This window comes from Ursus maritimus, unplaced genomic scaffold (genome assembly GCF_017311325.1).
Source record: "Ursus maritimus isolate PB19 unplaced genomic scaffold, ASM1731132v1 scaffold_36, whole genome shotgun sequence".
Classification (NCBI taxonomy): domain Eukaryota; kingdom Metazoa; phylum Chordata; class Mammalia; order Carnivora; family Ursidae; genus Ursus; species Ursus maritimus.
The window spans coordinates 1,322,768-1,348,522 of NW_024426230.1; the positions used below are offsets into that span (position 1 = coordinate 1,322,768).

The 25,755-nt window shown below is 55.8% G+C and overlaps 2 protein-coding genes, 1 long non-coding RNA gene and 1 other non-coding gene across 4 annotated transcripts; 2 read left to right on the forward strand and 2 right to left on the reverse strand.

Moving 5' to 3' along the window:
• Positions 1 to 27: 27 nt before the first annotated feature.
• On the reverse strand, positions 28 to 13,075 carry LOC121100267. Its single transcript, XR_005832024.1, has 3 exons — positions 12,931 to 13,075; positions 838 to 963; positions 28 to 529 (listed from the first exon to the last, which is right to left on the reverse strand). It is a non-coding gene; the product is annotated as an uncharacterized LOC121100267 (long non-coding RNA).
• Positions 6,939 to 7,042, reverse strand: LOC121100329. The gene has a single exon (XR_005832080.1). It is a non-coding gene; the product is annotated as a U6 spliceosomal RNA (small nuclear RNA).
• Positions 12,139 to 17,678, forward strand: LRP10 (LDL receptor related protein 10). Its single transcript, XM_040620711.1, has 7 exons — positions 12,139 to 12,692; positions 13,089 to 13,133; positions 13,658 to 13,793; positions 14,644 to 14,834; positions 14,953 to 15,970; positions 16,286 to 16,415; positions 16,551 to 17,678. Exons 1-7 carry the CDS (start codon positions 12,659 to 12,661, stop codon positions 17,136 to 17,138), a joined length of 2,142 nt encoding a protein of 713 aa, XP_040476645.1. The 5' UTR covers positions 12,139 to 12,658; the 3' UTR covers positions 17,139 to 17,678.
• A 4,130-nt stretch (positions 17,679 to 21,808) lies between these two features.
• On the forward strand, positions 21,809 to 25,755 carry REM2 (RRAD and GEM like GTPase 2). Its single transcript, XM_040620901.1, has 5 exons — positions 21,809 to 22,030; positions 23,266 to 23,607; positions 23,829 to 23,902; positions 24,823 to 25,030; positions 25,428 to 25,755. Exons 1-5 carry the CDS (start codon positions 21,928 to 21,930, stop codon positions 25,721 to 25,723), a joined length of 1,023 nt encoding a protein of 340 aa, XP_040476835.1. The 5' UTR covers positions 21,809 to 21,927; the 3' UTR covers positions 25,724 to 25,755.

Genomic DNA, 25,755 nt, shown 5'->3' on the forward strand with positions numbered 1-25,755 from the left:
GGGGGTGGGGGTGTGTGGGATGAACGGTGCTGGCAGTTCGGCTAAATTTGTCTTGTTTGGGGTTTTTTTTGTTTTGTTTTGTTTAATGTATATTTTTATTATAATTATTATATATGAATTCCCTTCAAATCGTTCCTTTTTGTTAACAAGGGGCATGGGAAGGGTGGGGGTGGGGGGGGCAGAGGCATCCGACCCCAGGAACCTGCAGGGCGGGGCTGGGTCAGTGCCCTCTAAGGACATTTTTGACCTTGTTCAACCTTTCCACAAAGAATAAATGGTGTTTCACATTCTTTGTGTCGCTGCCTTCTCTCGGAGAGGTGAATGGAAAGCATGCCCATAGCCGGTGTTTCCTGTGACGTGGAGTTTCGGCATTTTTCATAAAGGAATCTGTTTATTCTTGGTGGACAACGGGGATTCAGGGCCATAGCTGGGAAGGAGGGCATACTTACTCCGTGGGGGCAGGGAAGTGGTCCACAGAGCCCGCCGCTCTCTCCCAACCCAGCCAAGAGGTTACCTTCGAGGCCCAGAGCTGCAAAGGCAAGAGGAAGTGGTCAAGCTGGGGCCACTCGGAAAATCTTCCTAAATTGCATTACCCTGTCCCGTGATCTGGCCGCAGACCCTCCGTTTCCTCAGACCTCTCTTTCTGCTGCTGGGGACTCCCACCAGGATCATCTTCGGCCTCAGGCAGGCCCTTTACCCCAGCCCTCCATGTCTAAGCCTCTTCTAAGCCTGGGGGGCTCTGCCTGGGGTGGGGGGGCAAAAGGAACACCTGGGAAGGACGGACAGTTGCCCCGTGGCCAATCAGGAGCAGCCTATCTCGGGCAAAACGAATCTCACCCCAATCGCCCAGGAGAGGCAGGATGGTCAGGTCGGAAGGGAAGAATAACAAGGCTTTGTTTCTTCGAAACTGCTGCTCCAGACAGGGTTCCCAGGCTGTCGACCCACCCTTCCTCCGAAACCAGCCTGGAGGGAGGAATAGCTCAGTTGCTGAGTCAGCTCAGCTGAAGGGGAGCAGCCCTCTTTCTTCCTCCCCTTCCCTTCCTGCCTTAGCCCGGCCCTCCCTGGGCTCCAGCCCAGGCCCCCTCCACAGCCTTCCTCCAAGAGCGCTGGCCCCACCTAGGCCGGTGTGGTTCTATCCAGCTGCTCTTCAGGGCTGGTTGGTGTGATTGCTTTGGCAGAAGGGGTACCCCACCTCTCTGCCAGCCAGGAACCCTGAACCTATGCCTGGCCTCCTCCACCTCTCCTGCCAACAGCTGTTTGGCACAGGCTGTGTATCTCAGTGGATTTGGACACCACCTCCCCGCCACCCTCACCGGAGGGGATGGGGACCCGGGGAAGCTGGCATGGGAAAGCCAGAGGTTGTATGGGGGGGTGTAGGGGGCCGTGCATGTCGCAAGGAGCTCAAAGATGAGCTCATGGCCCCTTTGTGTTTTTGTGGCCCACATCTGGAGGCAATTACAGATGTTATCCAGTGGGAGTTCTGCAAAACACAGCTGGAACCAGTACAGGAGCCTGGGGAGGGGGGACTGCCAGAGGGAAGAGGAGGGGAGCCTAGGGCTGCCACGGCTGGAGTGCGGTTTCCCCATCACGAGGAAATTGTTTGGCCCTGATTCTGGAATCACAAGATGCTCTCTGAAGCCAAGGGGGAGAGATGGGAATGGAGGACCAGAGACAAAGGGGGGAAGAGGTGGAAGAGGCTTCCCAAGCAGGGAGAACTGTGGGGTGGAGGCCGCCAAGGTCCCGTGCTTCTGACGTGCCCCGGGCCTAAGGGATCCAGCCCAGGGAGGCCACCCAGAGACCCCTGGAGGTGCCTAGCCGATTGCACAGGGTCAGGCAGGGTGAGGGGAGAACAGAGGTCCCTGTGGCTCCCAAGAGACCTGAAAATGCCGCTTTCACTGGCCCTACCCCGCTTTGTCCGTTGGGCCTGACCCAGTTTCCAAGGTTCCAAGTTCCTGTATTCGAAAGCAGCACATGTGAGCTAGAGCGGCCAGGAGGGAGCCAAGGGGAATCTGCGAGGAGGTTTGGGCAGAACCCAGGGAAGCGGCCTCAGAGGAGACTGGAGCAGGGGCAAGCGCTGAGGAGAAGCAGTGCTCTGCCCCCCACTGCACCCCACACGTTTGAGGCGGGGAGCCACAGACTCCCTTCCCCAGGGCTCCTGCCACCAGCTGGGCCCACACCTCCAAGGCTGCCAGCCAGGTGCTGGGTCAGTGACGTGAGGAGGGAAGATCGAAGAGGAGCCAGGCCCTCCAGAGAAGAGAGGACTGAGCAGAGTGACCCCTCACGCACAACCTGGCCAGCCCTGCTGGTCCTTCACTGTCCCTCCCCTGGGGCCCCTTCTCCCCACTCTGACAGACGTCCCAGTCCTCTTTCCCCTCTGTGCTCCCACTTCCCTTTCCAGCCAAAGGGAGGTGGTAAAAACCCAACATTTGCTGAGGTCCTCATGACACCCAGTGACACAGGCACGACCACGGCCCCTGTTTCACAGGATTGGAACCTGAGGCCCAGATAAGACTTCCTTAAGGTCGGAACTTGTTAGGCCAAAATGAAAACCCAGGTCTGTCTGATTTTTTTTTTTTTTTTTTTAATCTGTGCGGGTAGATTCTGCCCGTGTCTCAGGGTGTCTCTTCCAGTGTGGCGCTGTGTGGCCGGTGTGTGTGGTAGTGTGTGTTCTGGGGATCTGAGGGCCCATGTGGGCTTGCCTCCTGTGGCAGCATCGGCATGGGAAGTAGGAATGGAGCAGAAGGGCTCTTCCTCAGGAACCCACTTTGCCTGCAGTCACCTCCTTTTGGGGGACAGGAACAGGTACCCCGAGAGAAGGAAAGAAGAAGCAGGAAGGACTCAGAAGCCAGAAGGACTGAGTGGCTCGAATGGCAGCAGCTAGGGGAGGGATGGGGGTGGCGAATGGCTGTGGCAAGGGCCTAGGAGGATAGTTCCCGTTCCCTGAGGCCCCAAGGGAACCCCAGTCAAGGCTAATCTATTGTCCTGCGGTCCCTGTAACCCTTTTTTACCCACCCTCCAAATCTGCATTCACTTCATTTAAGACACCAATGCCTGCACACCTAACCTGGGGTGTTCGGCCTTCGTCCCTCAGACAGTCTTGGGAGACTGGGGAGACCCAGAGGCAGCCTTCGAGGGGGCTGGGCAATTGGGGCCTGGAAAGGAGGCAGTCCTGACTGGCCAGAAGCCACCTTCCAAATGAGCTCACACACATACTTTCCACCCTGGCCCAGGGCCGAAGGCTGAGCGCCTTCCAGGCCAGCCTTCCCCAGCCAGGCCCAGCCCCCTCTGTCCTCCTCTGTCCCTCACCAGTCCTAGAACCAGGGGTTTTACAGCAGAATTGGGCACCCAGGGCAAGGCTGTTGCCACACCCCAAGGGAGCAGCTTCCACTGCCCCTCCCCACCCCCAGGGTACCTTATTTCTCCAATGGGCCCTTTGTGGCTTAGAGGAGGAGGAGACTAGTTTCCTGTCCCCCAAGTCCCACACCTGGGTGGGGAGGGGCAATAGAGAGCACAGAAGAGGTGTCCACACTGCAGTGAATGGGCGGAAGGACTTCCTCTGAGTGCCTCAAGTAGCTCATTGACTCAGGGACCAGACCAGGTCTGGGAGCTGTCTCACCATGGGTCACATCCTGCTCATACACTTCACTTCCCAGTAGGGGCACTTCCCTCATTTGGGGCAGGATGGGGTCTGGGTGGGGCAAGGCCAGGATGACCACGAGGGAGGGGGAAAGACCGGGACCTCCGAGGCCTAGCGGATTCACACACACGCGACAAGCTCCGGCTCATTTCGATCCTGCCTGTGGTCACAGACGTCAGCCTTTGCTCAGCTTCCAGAGACACGGAGCACCAGGCCAGAGAGCAAAATCGATTCCCAAAAATGCTCTCCTTGGCCACTCCGTGTCTGGCTGCGTGCTAGGATCATGGTTGCCCTGACCGTATATTCTGGATCCAATAACATAACCTTCCTGAGGTTCTGTGCGTTAGCGCATTCAGACATGGCAGATACTTCAAAAACACGGCCCCTGTGAGCAGATCACATGGCCTGCCCCAGCCCTCCGAGGCCCTGCTGGGATAGCTCTGTCAAGGAATGACTGTGATTCATAAGAATACTGACCCCACCACAGCCACGGGACAAGCATGTTCTGTCCTCGCTTCCTCACAAAGGAGTAGGACGGTGCTAGGCATGCAGGAGCCCCTTACTAAGTTTGTTGATTTGAAGGGGCGCCTGGGGGGCTCAGTCATTTAAGTGTCTGCCTTCGGCTCAGGTCCTGATCCCGGGGTCCTGGGATCAAGTCCCAGATGGGCTCCCTGCTCAGCGGGGAGCCTGCTTCTCCCTCTGCCTGCCCCTCCCCCTGCTTGTACGCTCTGACAAACAAATAAATAAAATCTTTAAAAAAGGGGGGGAAATGCTTGTTGACTGAAATTGCCCGTGAAAGTTGTGAATTACACAAGCACACAGCGGTAGCTGGGAATGTGTAAGTACTGTATTACCAGTATTATGTACACGAGTATTATGTATACGTAAGTTAAAAAATCATTGAGCTGTAGGTGTTAGTACATTTTATGAACTTGACTATGTATTTTACCTCAATCTTTAAAAAGTTAAAAAAAGAAAGAAAAATCTATCCAGGCAATGGGTTCATAACTCCTAAGCAACTACTTTGTCCCTGTGGCCTCCTCGTGTGTCCCCCACCGCCTGCCCTTAATCTGGGAGTGATCAGTACTGCGCTGTGTTAACCCCGCGCTTCTGGAAATACCAATCCTTCAGCCTGCACCCTCAGGCCAGCCTGCTCCCCGGATCCTGACCTGGGGGGCCCCACACGCAGGTCTCTAAGCTCCATGCCAGTTGTCCCCAAAGTCTCTCCTCCACTTTACCGGCCTGTGCGCCAGAGACCCCCCCACCCCTTGCCTGCACAAAACTGCGTCCTAATCCCGGGTGGAGGAAAACTGGACAAGGGGCCAGAGGTACATCCACCCCGCTCCCCAGCTGGCCACACCCCCTCCGCCGCAGAGACCAGCCGGTCAGGGTTTGCGGGGCGATAGCGCCCCCTTGTGCTGGGTGTTGGCACTGCGAACCAAGCTTGAGAGAGGCAGGGGCCAAGCCAGCCCCCCAACAAGGGCCAGGGATACCGCCAGCCTGTTCCTTCCCCCTTTCCACTTTCCAAGTTTCCACCCAGGACACCTGTACTTAAAGGGGTGGGACTATGGGCGCAACAGGATGACAAGCCTTAGTCTTCCAGCTGCAGAGAAGAAAAAGGCAGAGTTTCCCTCAGCTGTCTCTGTGCGGGGGTTGGTGGGCAGCTCCCGAATAACAACGGGAAGGAAGAGGGTGTGGAGTTGAGGGGGTGCGGGAGGAAGTAAGGGGGCACTTCGGTGCCCTCTCAGAGCCCCTCCGAGTCGCCATGCTGCCCCCCTGTGGGCGCCTCAGACACTGGTGGCTCCAGGATGCCCTTCCCCTGGGCTCCGACCTCGGAATGCTTTGACAGGGCTCCTCCTTGCCAAGGCCCTCCGGCCTCCCTGACTCCTTTATCCCAGAGTGGGTATTTCTGTGTCGCTTCCCTGAGGCCTTTGGAAATCATGCCTCCTCTTGGGGCGCCTCTAGCCTGCACCCATCCTCCTAACCTCATCCCTACCCTAACCTCAACCTCACCCCAGGAGGATCCTTTAATCCCAGTCTCATATTTAGAGGGCTCTTCAATTTTGTACTTTAAAAAAAAATGCCTGTAGGTATTTTGTAACTATCACTATGTTATTGCTGTGTTTATGCAAAGAGTTTTTATTTGTTAAATAGAAACATCTAAAATACACTAAGTATTGGGGTGTCTGGCTGGCTCAGTCAAGTAGAAGATGTGACTCTCGATTTCAGGGTTGTTAAATTCAAGCCCCATGTTGGGTGTAGACATTACTTAAAAAATAAAACCTTTATAAATAAATATAAAAATAAAATATACTAAGTATATTCAAAAAAATCTTAGTCTTTTACTTTGTAATATACCAGACACCCCCCAAAATGGACATGATTTGAGGTTGCTCCAAATCTCCGAGGTGTGTCTCCAACCCAGTATCTCATTCTTTCCAAAGCGCAAGGAAACTTCCTCCTATAACCATATGGCAGGGTCTTTAATCCCCACTCCCTTCAAACACAGAAGTTTCCACATCTTGAAAAGCTCTCTCCTGGATACTGTTGCAGCCTTGAATGATTTCCCTCATATCCCCCTTTTCTGTCAAGCCAAGGTTTTTCAACAGCTGTCTGCATTCCTTCACTAGTCATTTTTTAAAAAATTTTTTTAAAGTTATTTATTCATTTAAGTAATCTCTACACCCAATATGGGGTTCGAACTCACAACCCCAAGATCAAGAGTGGCATGCTCTTCTGACTGAGCCTGACAGGCGCCCCAACCAGTCATTTCTTTTTAAACTAACCTCCACATCTGTGGAGGCAACCCAGGCATTTACTGAAACTTCTCCTTTTTTTTTTTAAAGATTTTTAATTTATGTATTTGACAGAGAGAGCAAGAGAGCACAAGCAGGGGGAGCAGCAGAGGGAGAGGGAGAAGCAGACTCCCCGCCAAGCAGGGAGCCCGACACAGAGCTCGATCCCAGGACCCTGGGATCATGACCCGAGTGGAAGGCAGACACCCAACCAACTGAGCTACCCAGACACCCCTGAAACTTCTCCTTTAAAAAAGGGGAGGAGCACCTGGGTGGCTCAGTAGGTTACGTCTGCCTTCAGCTCAGGTCATGATCTCGGGGTCCTGGTATCTAGCCCCGTCCTCGTCTTCTTCTTGTGGCTCCCCGTTCAGCAGGGAGTCTGCTTCTCCCTCTTCCCCTGCCCCTCCCCACTGCTCATGCGCTCTCTCTCAAATAAATAAAAAACCGTTTTTAAAAAATTGAAGTGTAATTAACATACAGGGTTATATTAGTTTTAGGTGTACAATAAAAATATGGAATGCTTCATGAATTCGTGTCATCTTTGCACAGGGCCCTGCTAATCTTCTCAGTATTGTTCCAGTTTCAGTATATGTGCTGCCACATTGAGCACTGAAATTTCTCCTTAAAGGTCCCTCATGACCTCTTTCCTTCCAGGTCTTTTCTCTGCTTTCACTGTGTTGGCTTCATGTCAGCATCGAACACAACTTGCTTCTAGAAGCTTCTTTGCCCTTGTTTTCTGGGAAGTCATGCCATCGTGAAATTCACAATTCACAGAGTTGCCAAGGAATCCTGAAGGTCCAGGACATCTGTCCCCTGCATCAACCCTACCTGTACCGTCAGCTTCTATATCTCAAGCAGGGAATAGACTGACTTTTTTTATTTGCTCTGTTAATTCCAGGCTCTGCCCTTCAGACTGCACAGAACAAACAAATTCTTGTTCCATGCTATAGCTCTTCAAATATTTGGATCTGGTTTTCATATATTCAATCCCTCACTCAAGTTAAGCTTTTCTTTAGGTGAAATGACTTTCTAGTTCCATAAATAGCTTATCATATGACATGGCTTAGAGACCCCTCATCCGTCTTGAACACCCTCCTCTGGATTGATTCATTATATCAATATATATATTTTTAAGATTTTATTTTAAGGTAATCTCTACACCCGATGTGGAGCCCAAACTCACAACCCGGAGAGTCTGAGCCAGCCCAGCACCCCCACTGTATCAATCCTTTAAAACATAGCTTCCAGCACAGAGAGAGGCAGTATCACGCAACGGTTAGGAACAAGGGCTCTGCAGTTACACAATCCAAGTGTGAATCCAGTCTTTACAACTCACTGGTTTGGCGGCCAGCAAGTTATGTAACTTTACGGAGCTTGCATTTCCTCATCTTTAAAATGGGGCTAATAATTGAAAGAGTACTTGAGCGAATTAAAAGATGTAATCTATGCGATGCCTATGGCTGGCATTCATTCGGCAAACATTTAATGAGTACTTACTTTGTGTCAGACACTGTTTTGGGCACTGGGGATACACCAGTAAACAAACAGATCCCTGCCCCAAGGAACGTACATTCTTGTGGGAGGAGCAGGCAATAAACATGATAAATGAGTGAAAAAAATACACACACACACACACACACACACGCACGCATGGGTGCGCACACGCATTTACATATGTGTATCTATGGAACACTAGATAGCGATAAGAATTTTCTACATTTTTAGTTCTGCATCCTTTTTGATGAACAGTTCCCCCCTATAAATCACTTTTCTCTTCTTGTGTTTTACTCTAAGTATTCAAGGGAAACCAGGCTGCTTCCTCAACACTTTGCTTAGAAATTTCTTCAGCCAACTGGGCGCCTGGCTGGCTTAATTGGTACAGCATGAGACTCTTGATCCTGGGGTTGTGAGGTTGCGCCCCACACTGGGTACAGAGATTACTTTAAAAAGAAAAAAGAGGGAGGGGCGCCTGGGTGGCACAGCGGTTAAGCGTCTGCCTTCGGCTCAGGGCGTGATCCCAGCGTTCTGGGATCGAGCCCCACATCAGGCTCTTCCACTATGAGCCTGCTTCTTCCTCTCCCACTCCCCCTGCCTGTGTTCCCTCTCTCGCTGGCTGTCTCTATCTCTGTCGAATAAATAAATAAAATCTTAAAAAAAAAAAAAAAGAAAAAGAAAAAAGAGGGGCACCTGGGTGCCTCAGTCGGTTTAGCATCTGCCTCCGGCTCGGGTCATGATCTCGGGGTCCTGGGATCGAGCCCCACATCAGGCTCCCTGCTCAGTGGAGAATCTGCTTCTCCCTCTGCCCCTGCCTCTCTCTCTCTGCTTCTCATAAATAAATAAATAAATAAATAATATATTTTAAAAAATTTTTTTTAAAAAAGAAAGAAAGAAAAAGAAGAAATGTCTTCAGCCAAATATCCAACTTCATCACTCACGAGTTCTACCTTCCAACAAACACTAGGACACAAACACAGTGAGGCCAAGCTCTTTGCCACTTTCTATCAAGGCTCTCCTTTCCTCCAGCTTCCAATTAACATGTCCCTCATCTCCATCTGGGACCTAGTCAGAGGGACTTTGACCATCTACACTTCTATCCACATTCTGTGCACGACCACTCAGGTAATCTAAGGAGACTGAGGTCTATACAGCTCTCTCCTTCTGAGCCTTCCCAAGAATCGCCCCTAATGGTCCATTCACAGCAATGGCGGCTTTCCCTAAGCATGCACCTCTGGCCTCTGACCATTCCCCAGTTCTAAAGCCACTTCCACATTTTTAGGTATTTGTACAGCAGCACCCCAACTTCTCAGCAGCAAGCCTCGTAGTCCATTTGGGCTGCTATAACAAGATACCACCGACTCGGTAGAGTTATTGCTCATGGTTCTGGAGACTGAGAAACCCAAGATCAAGGCACCGGCGTGGTCACCTGCTGGTGAGGGCCCTCCTCCTGGTTCACCGCCACATCTCCTCACTGTGTCCTCTCCTAGTGGACAGGGAGGGATCTCTCTAGGGCCTCTTTTATCAAAGGCACTAGTCCCATTGCAGGCTCCGTCTCACAGACCTAACATCTCCCAAAGGCCCACCTTCTCACACTATCATCTTTGGGGGTTAGGAAATCAACATATGAATCTGGGGGCTGGGGGACACAAATGTTCAGACCATAGCACCTTGGCTCCTGCGTGTGCTAGAAGTTTCATCTTGAGCAAGTCATTCGACCTACCTATGACTCGGTTTCCTCAATTATAAAAGGAGGGCAAAAATAACACCTACTTCCTAGAGGTGTGGTGAGGGTTAACTGAGATAATACACGTGAAGTGCTTAGGACAGTGCCTGCCATAGGCAAGTAGTCTACCAAAGTTAGATATTATCATTTTGAAAACCAGACATCTGCCCGTTTTCCACTACTTCCACTATTTTTCATAATTCCTCAAAGATTTCCAAGAACATCTCCACAGGCCCATTCCTAAATGTACCTGATGGTCTAGGATGTGATTTACAGGGGTCCGGACACTTCAACTCACTAGACTAATTAAAGCTTACACTCATTTTAAGTACCTAGGTCCTCTTTAATCTTTTCCTATCGTTTTGGGGCTTGAATTCACTCTAACTATGAACCCCACTGTCTAGCTCAGTGCCCTGCACTTGGAAGGCACTCTAATAAATAGTTATAGAATGAAAGTCTGTTCTACCCTGGTGCAATTTCTTCCTGATGATGATGATTGCTTCCAACAGCCTAGATCTTGACTTTATTTTTTGGCAAATTTTCATTTACTGGGCATCCCAGGCCATGGGCTCCCTTCCTCCTTTCCCTGCCTCCCACAACTCTTTCCAATTCACTACCACCTTTTCCAGTTCCTTTCTAAATTCCTTACTCCCCCACATGCCCACTCCCACGGGTACTACCCATGGCTGTCTGGCTTCTTTCATTTGTGTATCTGACCTCTCTTTCCAAGTAGACAGTAAGCTCCTTGAAGTTCAAGTGAAGTCTTAAGAGTTCCAGGCATCCAGGGCACCTGGGTGGCTCAGATGGTTAAGCGGTTGCCTTTGGTTCAGGTCATGATCTCTGGGTCCTGGGGTTCTGGGATCCAGCCCCACATCTCATCATCTCATTGTTGTCCTGGAGGGGGGGGCGGGGTGTTGCTCCCTGCTCAGTGGGGAGTCTGCTTCTGCTTCTCCCTCTCCCCCTACTCATGTTCTCTGTCTCAGATGAATAAATAAAATCTTTTTTTTTTAAAAAAAAGGAATTCCAGGCATCCACCAAGCATAGAGAACACGTAGCCAGCACTCAACTAAAACCTCCATGATCACTTTTAGAACTTAAATATTTTTAATTTTTCCAACCTCTTTGCTCTGCTTCCCTTTGCTCCACATCATTTTCCCACACTCAGGATTCTATTTCACTCCTCATTAATCCCTAGAGCTGCACAGAGAGAGAGCACAGCGGACGGCACAGAGAGACCCAGGGACCAAGATCCCTTGGCATGGCACCAAGGTCCAAGTGGAAGACGGGCCTTTTTATGGCCAATGCTATGGCTTCAGGCCCTGCTATGGTTCCAGTTTTGAAAATATAAAAACGGTGCCAACAACAAATGTCTCAGATAAAAAAGTGTTTTGTGCCGTTTGTAGAGAGGAGAGAGGAGCAAGGATTCAGATGTACACTCTGTCCAGAACCAGATCGCCTAGGTTCCAAACCCTGTTTCAGCATTTACTAGATGGGGCAAAATCCTTAACCTCTCTGTGCCTCAGTTTCCTTATCTGTAAAATGGGAGCAACAGTAGTTTCTACTTGACAACGATTATGAGGAGGATCAAAAGAGCAAATTCTTGAAAAGTGCTTAGATCTGTGCCTGAAATGTAAAAAAAGCTCAAAAAGTATTTGCTACTGTTACGGTTTACTAATATTAGCTATCAGTACCCCAGGAAGAAGAAGTAATAACAGCCCACATAAATAAGAAAGATCTTCTGTGACTAATCATAATAATTTTCCAAGGTACAGAGCACTTCCTAGATGCTCAACTTGTATCACCTCCCTAAAATGCTGATGACAACCTTAAAAGAGAGTTGCACTATTAACCCCATTTTACAATCGAGAAGCACAGAGATGTTAAGTGATTTTCTCAAGGTCACAGAGTCAGCATGTGGCGAAGGTACATGTATTCGTTTATTTCCCGTTTATTGGGTTTTTACTGTGTCTCAGCAGGAGAGAAACCCTGTGGGTGCAAAGGTAAACAGTCTAGGCCCCAACCTACAGGAAGTTTCTGCTTCCAGAGAAGGGGCGGGGCGGGGGCGGGAAAGACGAGTAAACAAATAGTTATAACACCGTGTGGTAATTGCTATAATAGAGGCTCACGCCAAAAAGTGCTGCCGGATCTCAGACACTGGGACAAAAAAAGTACTGAGAGCTTAAGGGTCCAAAGGAAAGACATGACAGTTACGGAATAAGCAGTGGTTCTCTGACCAACGTGTCCTGTAACAAACGTGTCACCCCGAAAGGCCCGAACAAAACAAGAGTTCAAAGCGGAGGCTGAGCGCCCGGCCGAGGGCGGGTCTGACGAGTCCCGGCAGGGCCGGAAAGGGGTTAAGGCGAGCGGGTGGGCGGGGCGCGCGCGTTGATTGGCAGGGGTGGGGCCAGGCTCGTCACCCGCCCCCTCCCTCCGCCCCGGCTCCTCCAACCCCTGGGCTGGCAGGGGTACCGCCCGGGCGAGGGCCGGGGAGCTGGGCCGAGCCTCCCGTCCCCCTCCCCCGCTCCCCCGCCGCGTCCCGCCGGCTGGACGCGCTGGAGAAGTTGTGCCGCGCCCGGGCCGGCCCTGGGGGCTGACCGTCGGCAAAGTTTGGCCCGAAGAGGAAGTGGCTTCAAGACCCGGCAGGTGGCGGCCGGGCCTGGACAGGGGTGCTCGCGGCCTGCGGGCGGGCTCTAGGCGAGGGCGCGCTCCAGCGCCGGGCCTCGAACCCATTCCCGGGACTTCGGGAGCCGGCCTCGGGAGAGAGCGCAGCGGCGGCCGGGGAAAACAACTCCGAAGTTGGGAGAGAGGCACCGCCCCTGCTCCCGGACGGCCGCCCCCTCCCCGTCCCCAGCCCTGGCATCCAGAGCGCCGGTCGGGGAGCCCGGGCCATGCAGCCCCCTCGGGGAGGCGGCAGTGGGGGGCCTGGACGCCCGGAGCGGCGCCGCCTCCCCACTGGATAGACGACGGAAGCTCCGGGACGCTTCCTGCACCTCCGGACGGCTCAGGATGCTGCCCATCACCCTCCTCTTCCTCCTCCTGGGTAAGAAACCGAAACGAGACTACTCACCCGGCACCCCGCCCCTAGGGCTGTCACAGAGCCCCGGCACTCACTCCCTCCTCTGCCGCCCCTCACTTCCCCTGCCTGCCGGTGTCTCCCAGCCCCGGCCGCCGCATCCGACGCTGCCTGCCCCAAACCCCGGGAGGCTGCCAGCCGCCCCCCTCCTCCCCCGGGCTTCCCTAGATCGCCATGCCCACCCCCCCAGGCCGTGCTTCCGTACCTTCCTTCCCGGCCGCACAGCGCAGCCTCCCCCTGCTCCACTGCCCCTTCCCTTAAACTACCCGGAAGTCCCAGATGGCTCCCTTTCCTCCTTGAGTAGCTCAGGTGAAGAAAACTAGGGGCGATTCACTCCCCTGCCCTTTCTCGCTCTTCCTCTAGGAGGCGCTCTGGCACATCCAGACCGGACCTTTTTCCCACATCCTGGTGAGTAGAGGATGCCCCTGGGGCCCCAAGGGCTTGGTAATAAGAGAAGACCCACGAGGATTCTCTCTTCCCTGAATTCCTGTGGCACCTACCATAGTTTTAGAGTGGAGATTATCCATCCTTATTTTACAAACGGGGAAACAGACCCCGTGTGAGCTCTCACCTGGTAGTTATGTACTATTTTGGTTTTTTCCAAATATCCATACTTGAGCTCCCTAGCCAGAATGTAGTCTCCCCGATTGTAGAGACAGGATTTCCTGCTCCTCCTGGCCCAGTGGCTGGCAAAGCAGACCTCACATCGTCTGTGGTGTTGATATTTGAGGTGAAGCTATAACGAAGGTGGGAAGGAAGGGGGCCAGATGAAGACTGTGATTCTAGAGTGTGGGTGTGGGTGTGTGGACTGAGAGGGGCAGTGTCTCTGCTCCTTCTTAAAGAGCTCAGGCCCTTAGAGGCCTCAAGCCTGGGGGCACGGGGTATGACAGTAATGGGCTCTCATCAGTGTCCTTACCTTCCTCTCTCTCCAGCCTGTGAGGACCCTCCGGCAGTGCTCTTGGAAGTGCAGGGCACCTTACAGAGGCCCCTGGGCAGGGACAGCCGCAGCGCCCCTGCCAACTGCACCTGGCTTATCCTGGGGAGCAAGGAGCAGACCGTAACAGTGAGGTGAGAAGCAGGGCAAGATCCTATTACCCTCCCTCCTTCACCATGGGAAAGTCTTCGGGAATTACTTCTCCATGGAGCTGCCAGCCCTGCCAATGGGAGGAAGAGTAGAATTTGATTTGGCCGAGTCTGCCCTAAAAGCCTGGCTTGTTCTGGCCCAGTTACAGTGCATTGGAGCTGAGCGGGAGCAGACACCTGGTTTGGATTCTGGTCCTCTCTGAAGGACAGCAGGCACTCTAGAAGCAGTCCTTGGGCTCCAATATGGCTGCTCTGAGGATTCCTTCAATCCATTGCACACCCTCGCCTGGGTTTCAAAAGCTATTCCTAATTAGCGTAGAACCTTCCTCAGTCTCCCCAGGTCTTTTAAGCGGTATGGGTCTCCCCAGTCTCCTCTGACCTTGGGCCATAGGGTTGGGGCCCAATTAAGTACCTGGCTATTTGCTTCACAGAGTTCACGCTCATGAATTTACCCAGAAAGGGCAAAGAGGGCAGTCTGGGAAGAGGTGGACGAATCAGAATGCCATGCTGCTGCTGGCCTCCGTTAGGACTACTGCCATTGACTCGGACGGAATTTGGCTGAGTTCATTTGGCTCTTTGATGTGGATTGTGTATGAGCAGGGACTTGTGCTTCTTGGGGTAGAGGGGACCTGACAGCGGTGGGAGAGGAAGAAACCAGCGGTGGTCAAGAATATCTCACGTCCATGGGGCGCCTGGCCGGCTCGGTTGGTGGCGTGTGTGACTCTTGAACTCTGGGTTGTGAGTTTGAGCCCCACATTGGGTATGGAGGTTACTTAAAAATAAAATCATTAAAAAAAACCAAAATCTCATGTCCTGCTCTCCTCCACCCCTGTAGGTTCCAAAAACTGCACCTGGCCTGTGGCTCAGAGCGCTTAGTCCTGCGCTCCCCTCTCCAGCCGCAGATCTCCCTGTGCGAGGCACCAGCCAGCCCTCTGCAGCTGCCTGGGGGCAACGTCACCATCACCTACAGCTATGCCGGGGCCAGAGCACCCATGGGCCAGGGCTTCCTGCTCTCCTACAGCCAAGGTATGCCGGACAGGGAGGTCTCTGGGACTAGTAAGACAGGTAGTAGCAGCCCCAGGGAGGAGGGGAGGATCCCACCAGCTCCCGTGTTTCATGGCGCTTCTCCACGGCGCCTCTGCAGATTGGCTGATGTGCCTGCCCGAAGAGTTCCAGTGCCTGAACCACCGCTGTGTGCCCGTGGCGCAGCGCTGCGACAGCATCGATGCCTGTGGCGACGGCTCTGACGAGGCCGGCTGCAGCTCAGACCCCTTCCCCGACCTGACCCCGGCCCCTGTCCCCACCCCACCCTGCAATCATACCTTGGAAGACTTTTACGGGGTCTTCTCTTCCCCGGGCTACGCACACCCAGCCTCAGTCTCCCACCCCCAGTCCTGCCTCTGGCTGCTGGACCCCCACGACGGCCGGCGCTTGGCAGTGCGCTTCACGGCCCTGGACCTGGGCTACGGAGATGCGGTCCATGTGTACGACGGCCCCGAGCCTCCCAAGACCTCTCGCCTGCTGCGCAGCCTCACCCACTTCAGCAACGGCAAGGCTGTCACTGTGGAGACGCTGTCCGGCCAGGCCATCGTGGCCTACCACACGGTTGCCTGGAGCGGCGGCCGGGGCTTCAACGCCACCTACCACGTGCGGGGCTACTGCCTGCCCTGGGATCGACCCTGTGGCTTGGGTGCTGGCCTGGGGGCCAGTGAGGGCCTGGGGGAGCGCTGCTACAGCGAGGCACAGCGCTGCGACGGCTCGTGGGACTGTGCTGACGGCACGGACGAGGAAAACTGCCCCAGCTGCCCACCTGGACACTTCCCCTGCGGGCCGGCCGGCACCCCCGGGGCCACCGCCTGCTACCTGCCTGCCGACCGCTGCAACTACCAGACTTTCTGTGCCGACGGAGCAGACGAGAGACGCTGCCGGCACTGCCAGCCTGGCAACTTCCGATGCCGGGACGAGAAGTGTGTGTATGAGACATGGGTGTGCGACGGGCAGCCAGACTGTGCCGACGGCAGCGACGAGTGGGACTGCTCCTATGCCCTGCCCCGCAAGGTCATCACGGCCGCTGTCATCGGCAGCCTGGTGTGCGGCCTGCTGCTGGTCATCGCGCTGGGCTGCACCTGCAAGCTCTATGCCATCCGCACCCAGGAGTACAGGTCAGTGAAGGTGCAGCCAGCCGTTGCCGTGTGGGGCCGAGGGCGAGGCCGGGAGGGGCGCACGTTCTGGTGACCTGCTCGTGGGTTGGCTCCTGGAGTTGTCCAGCTGGGGCACAGGGTGCTCCTCTGAGGAGACGACAGGTCTAGGTGCCGAAAGCAAGCTCAAGGAAGGAGGGGACCTCAGCTGACTCTCGGGAAAGCCGGGGCATAGCTCCGTTGTCCTGGCCTGGGTGCGGAGGGAAGAGACGTGCCCGGGCTGGGACAGGCTGCTCCGGCTGGCACCACCTGTGACTGAGCAGCCCTCATTCCTTCCAGCATCTTCGCCCCGCTGTCCCGGATGGAGGCTGAGATTGTGCAGCAGCAGGCGCCGCCCTCCTACGGGCAGCTCATTGCCCAGGGCGCCATCCCGCCTGTAGAGGACTTCCCTACAGAGAACCCCAATGACGTAAGTGACCTCCTGCCTCGTGCCTCCCTGCCTCCCGCTTCCAAGCCTCCCGCGGCCCCGCCCCGTACCACCCTTCTTCAGGCTCCTGGCCCTCCCCACGACTCTGACCGCGGTGTCTGCGTCCTCTCCTTGCAGAACTCAGTGCTCGGCAACCTGCGCTCTCTGCTGCAGATCTTGCGCCAGGACATGACTCCAGGGGCCGCCTCGGGTGCCCGCCGCCGGCAGCGGGGCCGCTCTGTGCGCCGGCTGGTGCGCCGCCTCCGCCGCTGGGGCCTGCTCCCTCGAGCCAACCCCCCAGCCCGGACCCCCGAGACCAGATCCCAGGTCACCCCTTCTGCCGCGCCCCTTGAGGCTCTAGATGGCAGCACAGGGCCGGCCCGTGAGGGTGGGGCGGTGGGGGGGCAGGATGGGGAACAGGCACCCCCACTGCCCGCCAAGGCTCCCCTTCCATCTAGCAGCGCGTCTCCGGCACCCCCTACTGTCTCTGAGGCCCCAGGGCCACTGCCCTCCGCGCCCCTAGAGCCGTCCCTGTTGTCAGGAGTGGTGCAGGCCCTGCGAGGCCGCCTCCTGCCTAGCCTTCGGCCCCCAGGACCAACTCGGACCCCACCTGAACCCCATACCCCAGTCCTGTCTCCAGAGGACGAGGATGACGTGCTCCTGTTGCCGCTGGCTGAGCCGGGGGTCTGGGTGGTCGAGGCGGAGGATGAGCCACTGCTGGCCTGAGGTGACCTGGCGCCCCTGGGGGCTCTGGTCGCAGTGACGACAGCCCTTTAGAGGGCAGCTCAGCTTCCCTTCCCCTACTTCCCTCCCTGGCCGTCCATCTGAGGGGCCTTGCTGAGCCTCCTGTTGACCCTGTGTAGCTGCTGTAAACTAGGTATCCCTCGGGCGGGGAAAGGGCTCACACAGAGCTCCCCCTCTGCGCATGTCCAGAGACCAGAGTGTCTCTACCGCCACCGTCTCCCCACACCGCCACCACTCACGTGGCTGTTTTTAAAAAGTACATTTCTTAAAGGGTCATAGGCCTGGACACTCCATCCTTACCAAAACCCCTACCCAAAAGTGGCCTTTAAGCACCAGACCGTCAGTTGGCTGGAGACCTCCAGCCCCCAGGGGAAGGATTTGGGCAGAGCCTGAAGTTTGCCCACCTCGATCCTTCCTACGGGGCTTGGCTCATAAAAAGAGCACACAAAAAAATGCTTTTGTCCCATAGCTAGGTCATTGCCCAGCAAGTCAAGGTTGAAAATAAAAGAACGAGAAATTTCATATTTTTGTAAATGAGCAATGACCGGAGCCCTGTCTCTACCCGTCTCAGCTTATGCTCGCCTCACCGCGCTCCTCCCTGTGAAGCCCTCTGGTCTGCCCTCCCGCTCCTGCCCCGTCCTGCTCACTTCTAACCACACACCCATGGTTTTTATACCACTCAGAGGGGAAGAAAGTTCCAAGATGCCCAAAGATCAACTCTCTCCACCACCCCCACCCACCCCCGGGGCTCAGCTCTACAGTGAGGGACACCAGGGGTAAGCACCGGACCTCTTTACTCACCGCCAGGCCAGGAGTCTGGTGAGCCAGCTGGGCCCTGTAGCTGGGAAGGTTCCCATTTATGGAGTACTTCCAGAGCACAGAAGCAGAACATCCCTAGTGGAACACAGGAGCCACGACTCCTGGCCTCCACCCTCCACCCCCACCAAGCACTTACAGTCTGTCCTAGGCAAGACAGATGAACTCTCAGCCAGGATGCCTCAGAACAGACAAAGATAAATCGAGAGAAAAATCATAAACATTCGGGGTGTGAAGATGCTGGCATCACTTTGACCAAATCCAAAGGGTCTTCCCAGAAGAGGGCTCAAACTAGACTCTAAAGAATGTGGTCAGTAGTTGGAATAGAGTTGTGGATTCCAGGGAGGGTAAGCATCTACAGGATAAGCAAACTAAGCCGCGTGAAGGCTAGGGCTGGAGGCTGGACCCCAGACCTGAGACAAGGGGCAGGAGTGTAAGCCGCGGCGGAGCTGGAGAGGGTGATGGAGGAGGGGATAATCTGTGAGGAATGTTGGAGCCCAGCCTCTGGCGAGTGCAGGGACAGAAGCTGTCCCAGAGTTCGGAATGAAAACTGGGACAAAGGATACAGAGCTGATCGGGGTGGGCATGGTGCCCCATGAGTGGAAGTGAGGCATTCCTCAACAGAAGCAGACTCCCCTCGGGCTCTCCCTCAGCCTTCCTGGCAGGCCTGGCCTCTCCCCACCCCCAGGTCCAGGGGCCCTGTTGATCACAGCCTGTCAGCATCCTCACATCCAGCACCAACTGGGTCCAAGAGCCTAGGGAAGGGGCCGAGGGTGAATGTGGTACAGTCGTGGGATCATGGGATCTTGACTTGGGATAGAGCCAGAATCCTTTCACTCCAGACCCTCTCTGGAGATGGGGGGAGGGCCTTCAGAGATCCCCATCCTTGCTTACGCTTCCCTCTTTGAGTCTTCCCAAGCGCCAGCGGTCCCTGAGTTCCCCCAGTGTCAGGCCCAGGGAAGCAGGGAGTGCTGATTTCCCTCCCACACCTCCCCATCAATGCTCTCTGCCTCTCCCTTGCTCCTCTCTTCTTCACAGCCACCCAAAAAAAACCCTTCAGCCGAAAGCTTCATTCCTTGTCCTGCTCCAGTCCTTTTACCTCCTGGTGGTATCTGTAGCTTGAATGTGGACAAAGATTTAAAGTAAAGGAATGCTCCTCAGGGTGGAATGCTTCAGAAAGCCAGAGGGGGAAGACCCGAGGGTAGCGTTCACTGGGAAGGGCTGTGTGTCTGGATTCCTGAGCCTGAAAGAAGTTTCTCTAGGTGCTGGGCGTACGCTCCAGAAGGTGCAAGGGGCAACACTACTGTTTCAGCCACGGTGAAGCCCCGGGTTGGCGGAGAGGGGATGAGCCTTGTACAGGCAGCATGGGGAAACTACGAGGGTCCCACCCAGGAGAGGTGGGGCACTGGGCAGCAGTCACCCAAGTTTACTTGCACCGTGGCCTAAGGAAAAAGAAACGGGACCACGTCACATCCTATCAAGACAGAGACACCACCATCCAAAGTTCCCGGTATTCGGGTGTGGGACTCTTGCCAAGGCGCTGGCTCTGGAGGAGGGAGGTGTTCACGGCACGAGATGGAGATCAGCCTGGGAATCTGAGCTAACAGCACAGACCAGAATTCAGTCCTTAAGAATGGACCTGAACCAAGCTCTGGGCCCTGCTGGGAGGGGTGAGGGACCTCCGCCACCCTGCCTGAGGTTGTGCGAGCTCCTGCTGGTTGGGTAACCTGCCGAGTGCCAGATCCTTCTTCACTTGTGCGAACCCTCCTAACAAGGCTGTGCCGTGAGCATCATCAGCCCAAGTCAGGTTCAGGAGCAATCTCAGGAGTTTTGAGACTAGTCCAGCCTCTACGGATGCAGGGTTAAGCCCGGATTGGTTCAGTTCCAGATCTCACCTTCGCCCCGCTATTGCGCAGGATCTCCCATTGCCGAGGAAGCTGGGCCAGGGGCCAGCGCACAGCCTCTTACTAGTGGGACAAGAGAGATGGAGGTTCAGGGTGAAACCCAGCCTGCTCGTAGGACCCAAGGCTGGCTGAGTCCTGCCGGGGTCCGCTGTGTCCTGACTCACTCTCCTCTGGTATCCTAGAAAGGATTCCACCCACCTAAGTGAGTTTTCCAGATCCGTGAAGCTCACCCCTTTACAATTTAAAACGTTTAAAACTCATTTTGGAAGGAAATCATTCTAAACATACTCCTCTTCAGCACATCTGCAATAGAATACTTTTCTGGAGAGCGGAGGATCACTCCGAGAAACCAGGGGCCTCTCCATAGCAATGCTCTCAGCGCCTGTAACGGGGTCAGGGGAGCCGTTTGCCTTATTGCCAAATGCCCTCCGACCACATTTTAAATGTTGACGACCGCTTTCAAAGTTTTTTGTACTGTTGCTTGCTACCAGGCTCTCAGGGGTCCCTTGCTACTCTAAATGTTGAGTACGGGAACACACAGGGACATTCTGGAATTGTGAATAAGGAAGGACAAGTAGGCTGTGACTGAGGACTGGAGAGTCTACTCTCCAAGTAAAGTGTGGAAGTATGATAGTTGCTCAGGAGTCCTTTCTGCCCCACCGAGACCCCGAACATTGCCCTGCAGTTCACTCCAGATAAGTGGTCACCGCACATCAGTCCAAGATTCCTCTTTGTCTCTTCCATTGGAGGAGTCCACCGAAGATTACCATACAGACCGTTCCCAATAACAGGAGACTGTTGGAATATTTAAGACGAAGAAGGCAGCATAGCTGGTGAAAAACAGTCTTTGGTATTGGAAAAATCAGGTTGGGAATCCTGGTGTCCCCATTTTCCAGCTGCACGATTGATCTATCGATCGATAGATCTGGGGACAGGCCAGCCACCTACCGCTCTGAGCCTTCGGGTCATGAGGATGAAAGGGGAGAATGCAGGAAGGTGCTTAGCGCAGCACCTGGCAACCAACTGTGGCGGGGGAGGGAAGGAGCCAGGAAGTCGGAAGGTCTGTTTGGGTGCTTGCAGTGTCAGGAAGAAAAGAGAAGAGCTGGAGCCTGAAGGGAAAGGGACCCGGGCAGAAAAGGAGCAGTAAAGCCATCCTGGCTCCCCACACAGAGATAGACATCGTCTTGTAGCCCCGGAGGGCTGGTGGTGCCCCAGGGAGCACAGAGAGCGGGGGGCTGGCACTCGGGATTGGGAACTTCTAGAAGGTTTAGCTCGATCTCCCCCTTTTGTCCTGCTCCTATTAACAGTAGGTTGGTGGGCTTGGCAGGGCAGGAGAGAAGGGGCGGTCCACACATGGTTTGCACCCATCTGACCCTAGTGACAAGATGAAGCTGTGCCAACAGGGCAGCCACCGCCCATCTTCAGAGCCCCCACCTGCCTGGGGGCCAAGGTGGGGAATGGCTACTGTGGCGGGTCCTCGCCCAGAAGGGGCTACTGTGGTGGGAACGAGAGGGTGATGGGGAAGCCTGGTGCCAGGATGACCCTGAATCTCTTAGTTTCTGCGTCGAGGCCCCCCCGTGTAGCCACGGAGCACCCACTCGGAGCTGGACACTGGGCTCTGAGGCGGGGAGTCCACAGACAAATGACGCACAGCCCTGGCTCCTGGAGGAAGACCTCCAGTCCCGGGGCCTCGCCTCCGGCCATCCTCAGCTCAGTTACGTACTGACCCCTCACCCGGCTGCTCTGAACCCCTGTCTCTCTCGCCCCTCTGACTTCCTTCTGGTCTCTGGTCGGGTCTTAACCAGACTCCGCAGTGTGTGTGCTCCCAGAGGGAAGCGACACAAAGGAAAGGGGGGGGGGCAGAAAGGAGGGAATCCCGCTGACATCACTGCTCATTAGCATGTGTGACCTCATCAGGGGGCGGGACAATTTCCCCAGGTGTGGGGGGGGAGGAGGGCATGGGGGTGGTATTTAAGGGAAAAGCTGACAGTGCTGCTGAGTGAGGGAGTGGGTACTGCAAGCCGCGGGGCTGCACACGCACACGCGCACCGATGCACGCGGACCTCGACACCGACATGGACACGGACACAGAAACCACAGCACTCTGCCCCTCCGGCAGCCACCAGGCCTCCCCCCCGGGGACGCCCACACCAGGTGAGGGCTGAGCTGGGCAGGTTGCAGCCGACACCATGGGGGTGGGAGCTGAAGCTCTGGTGGGGAGGTCGGAACTGGGGGCCGACGGAGCTTGAACCCAAACAGCACAGGGGAAGAGCAACTCAGGAAGTGGGGAAGCCTCCCGCTCACACCAGGACTGAGGCTGGGCTGGGGGCCGCGGGGCGCTGCCTAAACGCCCCCTCCCCCATCACTCCCAGGGCTTCGCTGGGGAAACTGGTGCTCAGCCCTAGGTCAGCCTCATTCCCAAGAGGCTGGGATGGGCAGGACAGACGGGGGAGAGGGAAGGGGCAGCCCACCAGCCTGGGAATCACGGGCTGGGGGCTACCCTGGGGACCTGTTGTGAGGGTTTCACTGGCTCTCGGAGGCCCTGGCGGCCAGCCAAGTATTGATCCTGGGCTATTTCCAGCCTCTCGCCATCCCGCTTTGTTGTGTCTGTCGTTCTTCCTCCAGTTACCCTGACCCATGCATTGTCACTCTCCCTCTCGCTCATGCTCCCGCTCTCTCGCTCATCTCCCCCACTCCCTCCCTCCCTCTACCTCACCACGAACAGATTCTCTGGGACTCGCGGGGACCGCCAGAGATGCAGAAAGATTCTCACACGCAGCCATGCACTGGGCGATGCTCACCTACAGGGCCATGCGAAGAGGCAGCTCCTCTCACACACGGGGGGGGGGGCGCCCCAATGCACACATCATAAGGAGGGAAGGCCCTTCCCTGGGAACAGGCTCCCCACAAAGTTTTTGACTCTACCACTACCCGCCCCCCAGAACCTGGGCAGCAGCGGCGGCTTCTCAACCCCTCGCGCCTCCCCAGTTGGGGGGACTACCGGTTTGGGAAGCAGTAGAAGGCAGGGCCTCTTGGTGGAAGGAGGGGCAGCCCCCGGGGCCAGAGGCCTAGTCTGGGGTGGGCCTGTGTGTCAGTGTGAGGCCTGAGTGGGTGTGCGAGCCTGCGCACAGGTGCCTCCCCTGCATGGAGCATGTTTTGAACAGGTTGTGGCTGGAACCGCATTGGGTAAGGCTTCAGTTCAGCTCCTTTGAGCCCCACCAGTTCAGGGTTCTGGGGGAGTTCAGTGTCAGAGGTCAGACACATATTCTTAGCTCCTTCTGGGTCATGGTCATCCACTCGGGCTCTGGGGCCAGAGCAGGCAGGACTGAGCCCTCTGCAGATGGCTAGGCATACCCCCACTCATAGCTTCCTTCTCTTTGCCCCCCCAGAAACAGATGCCTCACTGCTGAAGAAGCCAGAGAAGCTGTTGGCAGGGTTGGACCGGGGTGGGCCACCCCCTGCCCCAGGGGCCCCCAGACGAAGAGGCAGTATGCCTGTCCCCTACAAGCACCAGCTCCGGCGCGCCCAGGCCATAGATGAACTTGACTGGCCACCTCAAGCCTCATCCTCTGGTTCCTCTGACTCCTTGGGCTCAGGGGAGGCAGGCCCCACCCAAAAGGATGGCATCTTCAAGGTCATGCTGGTAGGGGAGAGCGGCGTGGGCAAGAGCGCCCTAGCGGGCACTTTCGGTGGTCTCCAGGGAGACAGTGCTCATGAGCCGGAGAACCCAGGTATTTTGGGGGAGCCCTGGAAAGGTCAAGGGCACCTGTGGAACCCTAGTCAGGGATGGAAGAGCTCAAGGCACGAGCAGCCCCTGGAGGCCAGAACCTAAGAGAAGCGACTCCAGTGCTTTCTGTGGCAACCTCCCTGGAGGGGGGCCCTGGTTACCAGGCCTCACAAGTGTTGGGGAGCCTCCTAATGGGCTCTATTCTTTGTCTTTATTTCCCAACAGAGGACACCTATGAAAGACGCATCACGGTGGATAAGGAGGAAGTGACTCTAGTTGTTTATGACATCTGGGAACAGGTAAGAACCTAGGAGAGCTGGGGAGGGGCAGAGTTTGGCTGAAGGCTGGTGACACTGTAGGCCCTGGTTCCAATATGCCCTAGAACCTGATCTTTCACACGTATCCTCTCAGAGAGCAAAGGCCCACATCAATGCGCATGCCTTGGCACTGAGTGCCTCTGTCTTTCCAGGATCTTCTTCTTCTTTTTTTTTTTTAAGATTTTTTATTTATTTATTCGACAGAGATAGAGACAGCCAGCGAGAGAGGGAACACAAGCAGGGGGAGTGGGAGAGGAAGAAGCAGGCTCATAGCGGAGGAGCCTGATGTGGGGCTCGATCCCACAACGCTGGGATCACGCCCTGAGCCGAAGGCAGACGCTTAACCGCTGTGCCACCCAGGCGCCCCTTTCCAGGATCTTCTGACCCAGAGGGAAGTTAGGATCTGAATTTGACAAACCCTGCAGCTGTGAGCTAGGCTGAACACCCTGAAATCGACCCCATCCATACATTCTCCAGCCTGGAAGAGTCTGATCGGACAGGACAAGAGCTCAGGGCTCTGGAATATCAGGGAAGAGGAGAAAGTGAGGATTTGTGACTACTGGAGCATAAATGGTTACTACGCAGACATGAGAGGCCGGATTACATACAACTGAAGAGCATTCATTTTTAAACTGAGAGCTTAAGCATAAGAGAGTAGGGTGCGCTACCCCAGTCTAGGAGCCTGTGTCGCCAATTCCCCCATGTGGGGATCACATGATAAACCACCCTCTCCCCCACAAGCACACTCCACGGTATGGAGATTCTGCCATTAACTTGCTCCGCGGAGCTAAGCAGGTGGCTTCTCCCTCACATCTAGATGCCTCATCCTTGACATGCAGGTGCTGGACAGGTGCTCCCGCCCCTCCAGCCCTGACATTCCACCACTCTCTGCCCATATGCAGGGGGACGCAGGGGGGTGGCTGCGGGACCACTGCCTTCAGACCGGGGATGCCTTTCTCATCGTCTTCTCAGTCACCGACCGACGAAGCTTCTCCAAAGTTCCAGAGACTCTACTTCGGCTGCGGGCTGGGAGGCCCCACCACGACCTCCCTGTCATCCTCGTTGGAAACAAGAGCGACCTGGCCCGCTCCCGCGAGGTCTCACTGGAGGGTGAGTTTCCTGTACCTCATCCATCCCTGAAATCTCCCCCTTCCAGGTCACCTCTTCTCCACAGGGCCCTTTTACCCTCCCGGGTGCACGATCAATTGCCCGTAGCCTTTAGCAGGCTAAGGGCAGACTCTCAGTGCCCGTGCCTAGGGCCCGAGAACCCCTTCTCCTCACGCCTCACCTCTTCTCCAAGGCCCCTTTCTCTCCTCCCCTCGGCACCACCACCGCCCTCTGCGCGATACCTGCCTTGTTCTCGGTTGTTCTCGGTCGCTAGAGACTCGCTGGCCGCGACCCCCTTCTACTGCATCCGGGCACCTCCTGCCCCTCCATCCCAAGCCCACCCTCGCCCCGCCCCGGCCCCGTGCGGCCCGCGGGCGCCCTAACCGGTCCCTTCCCGCAGAGGGCCGCCACCTGGCAGGCACCCTGAGCTGCAAGCACATCGAGACGTCGGCCGCGCTGCACCACAACACGCGGGAGCTCTTCGAGGGCGCGGTGCGCCAGATCCGGCTGCGGCGGGGCCGGGGCCGCGCCGGGGGTCCGCGGCCCGAGTGGGGCTGCCCCGACGGCCCCCCGCCGCCTGCGCGCCGCGAGAGCCTCACCAAGAAGGCCAAGCGCTTCCTGGCCAACCTGGTGCCGCGCAACGCCAAGTTCTTCAAGCAGCGCTCCAGGTCGTGTCACGACCTCTCCGTGCTCTGAGCCGCCGTCGCCATGGTCACCGCGGTCGCCAT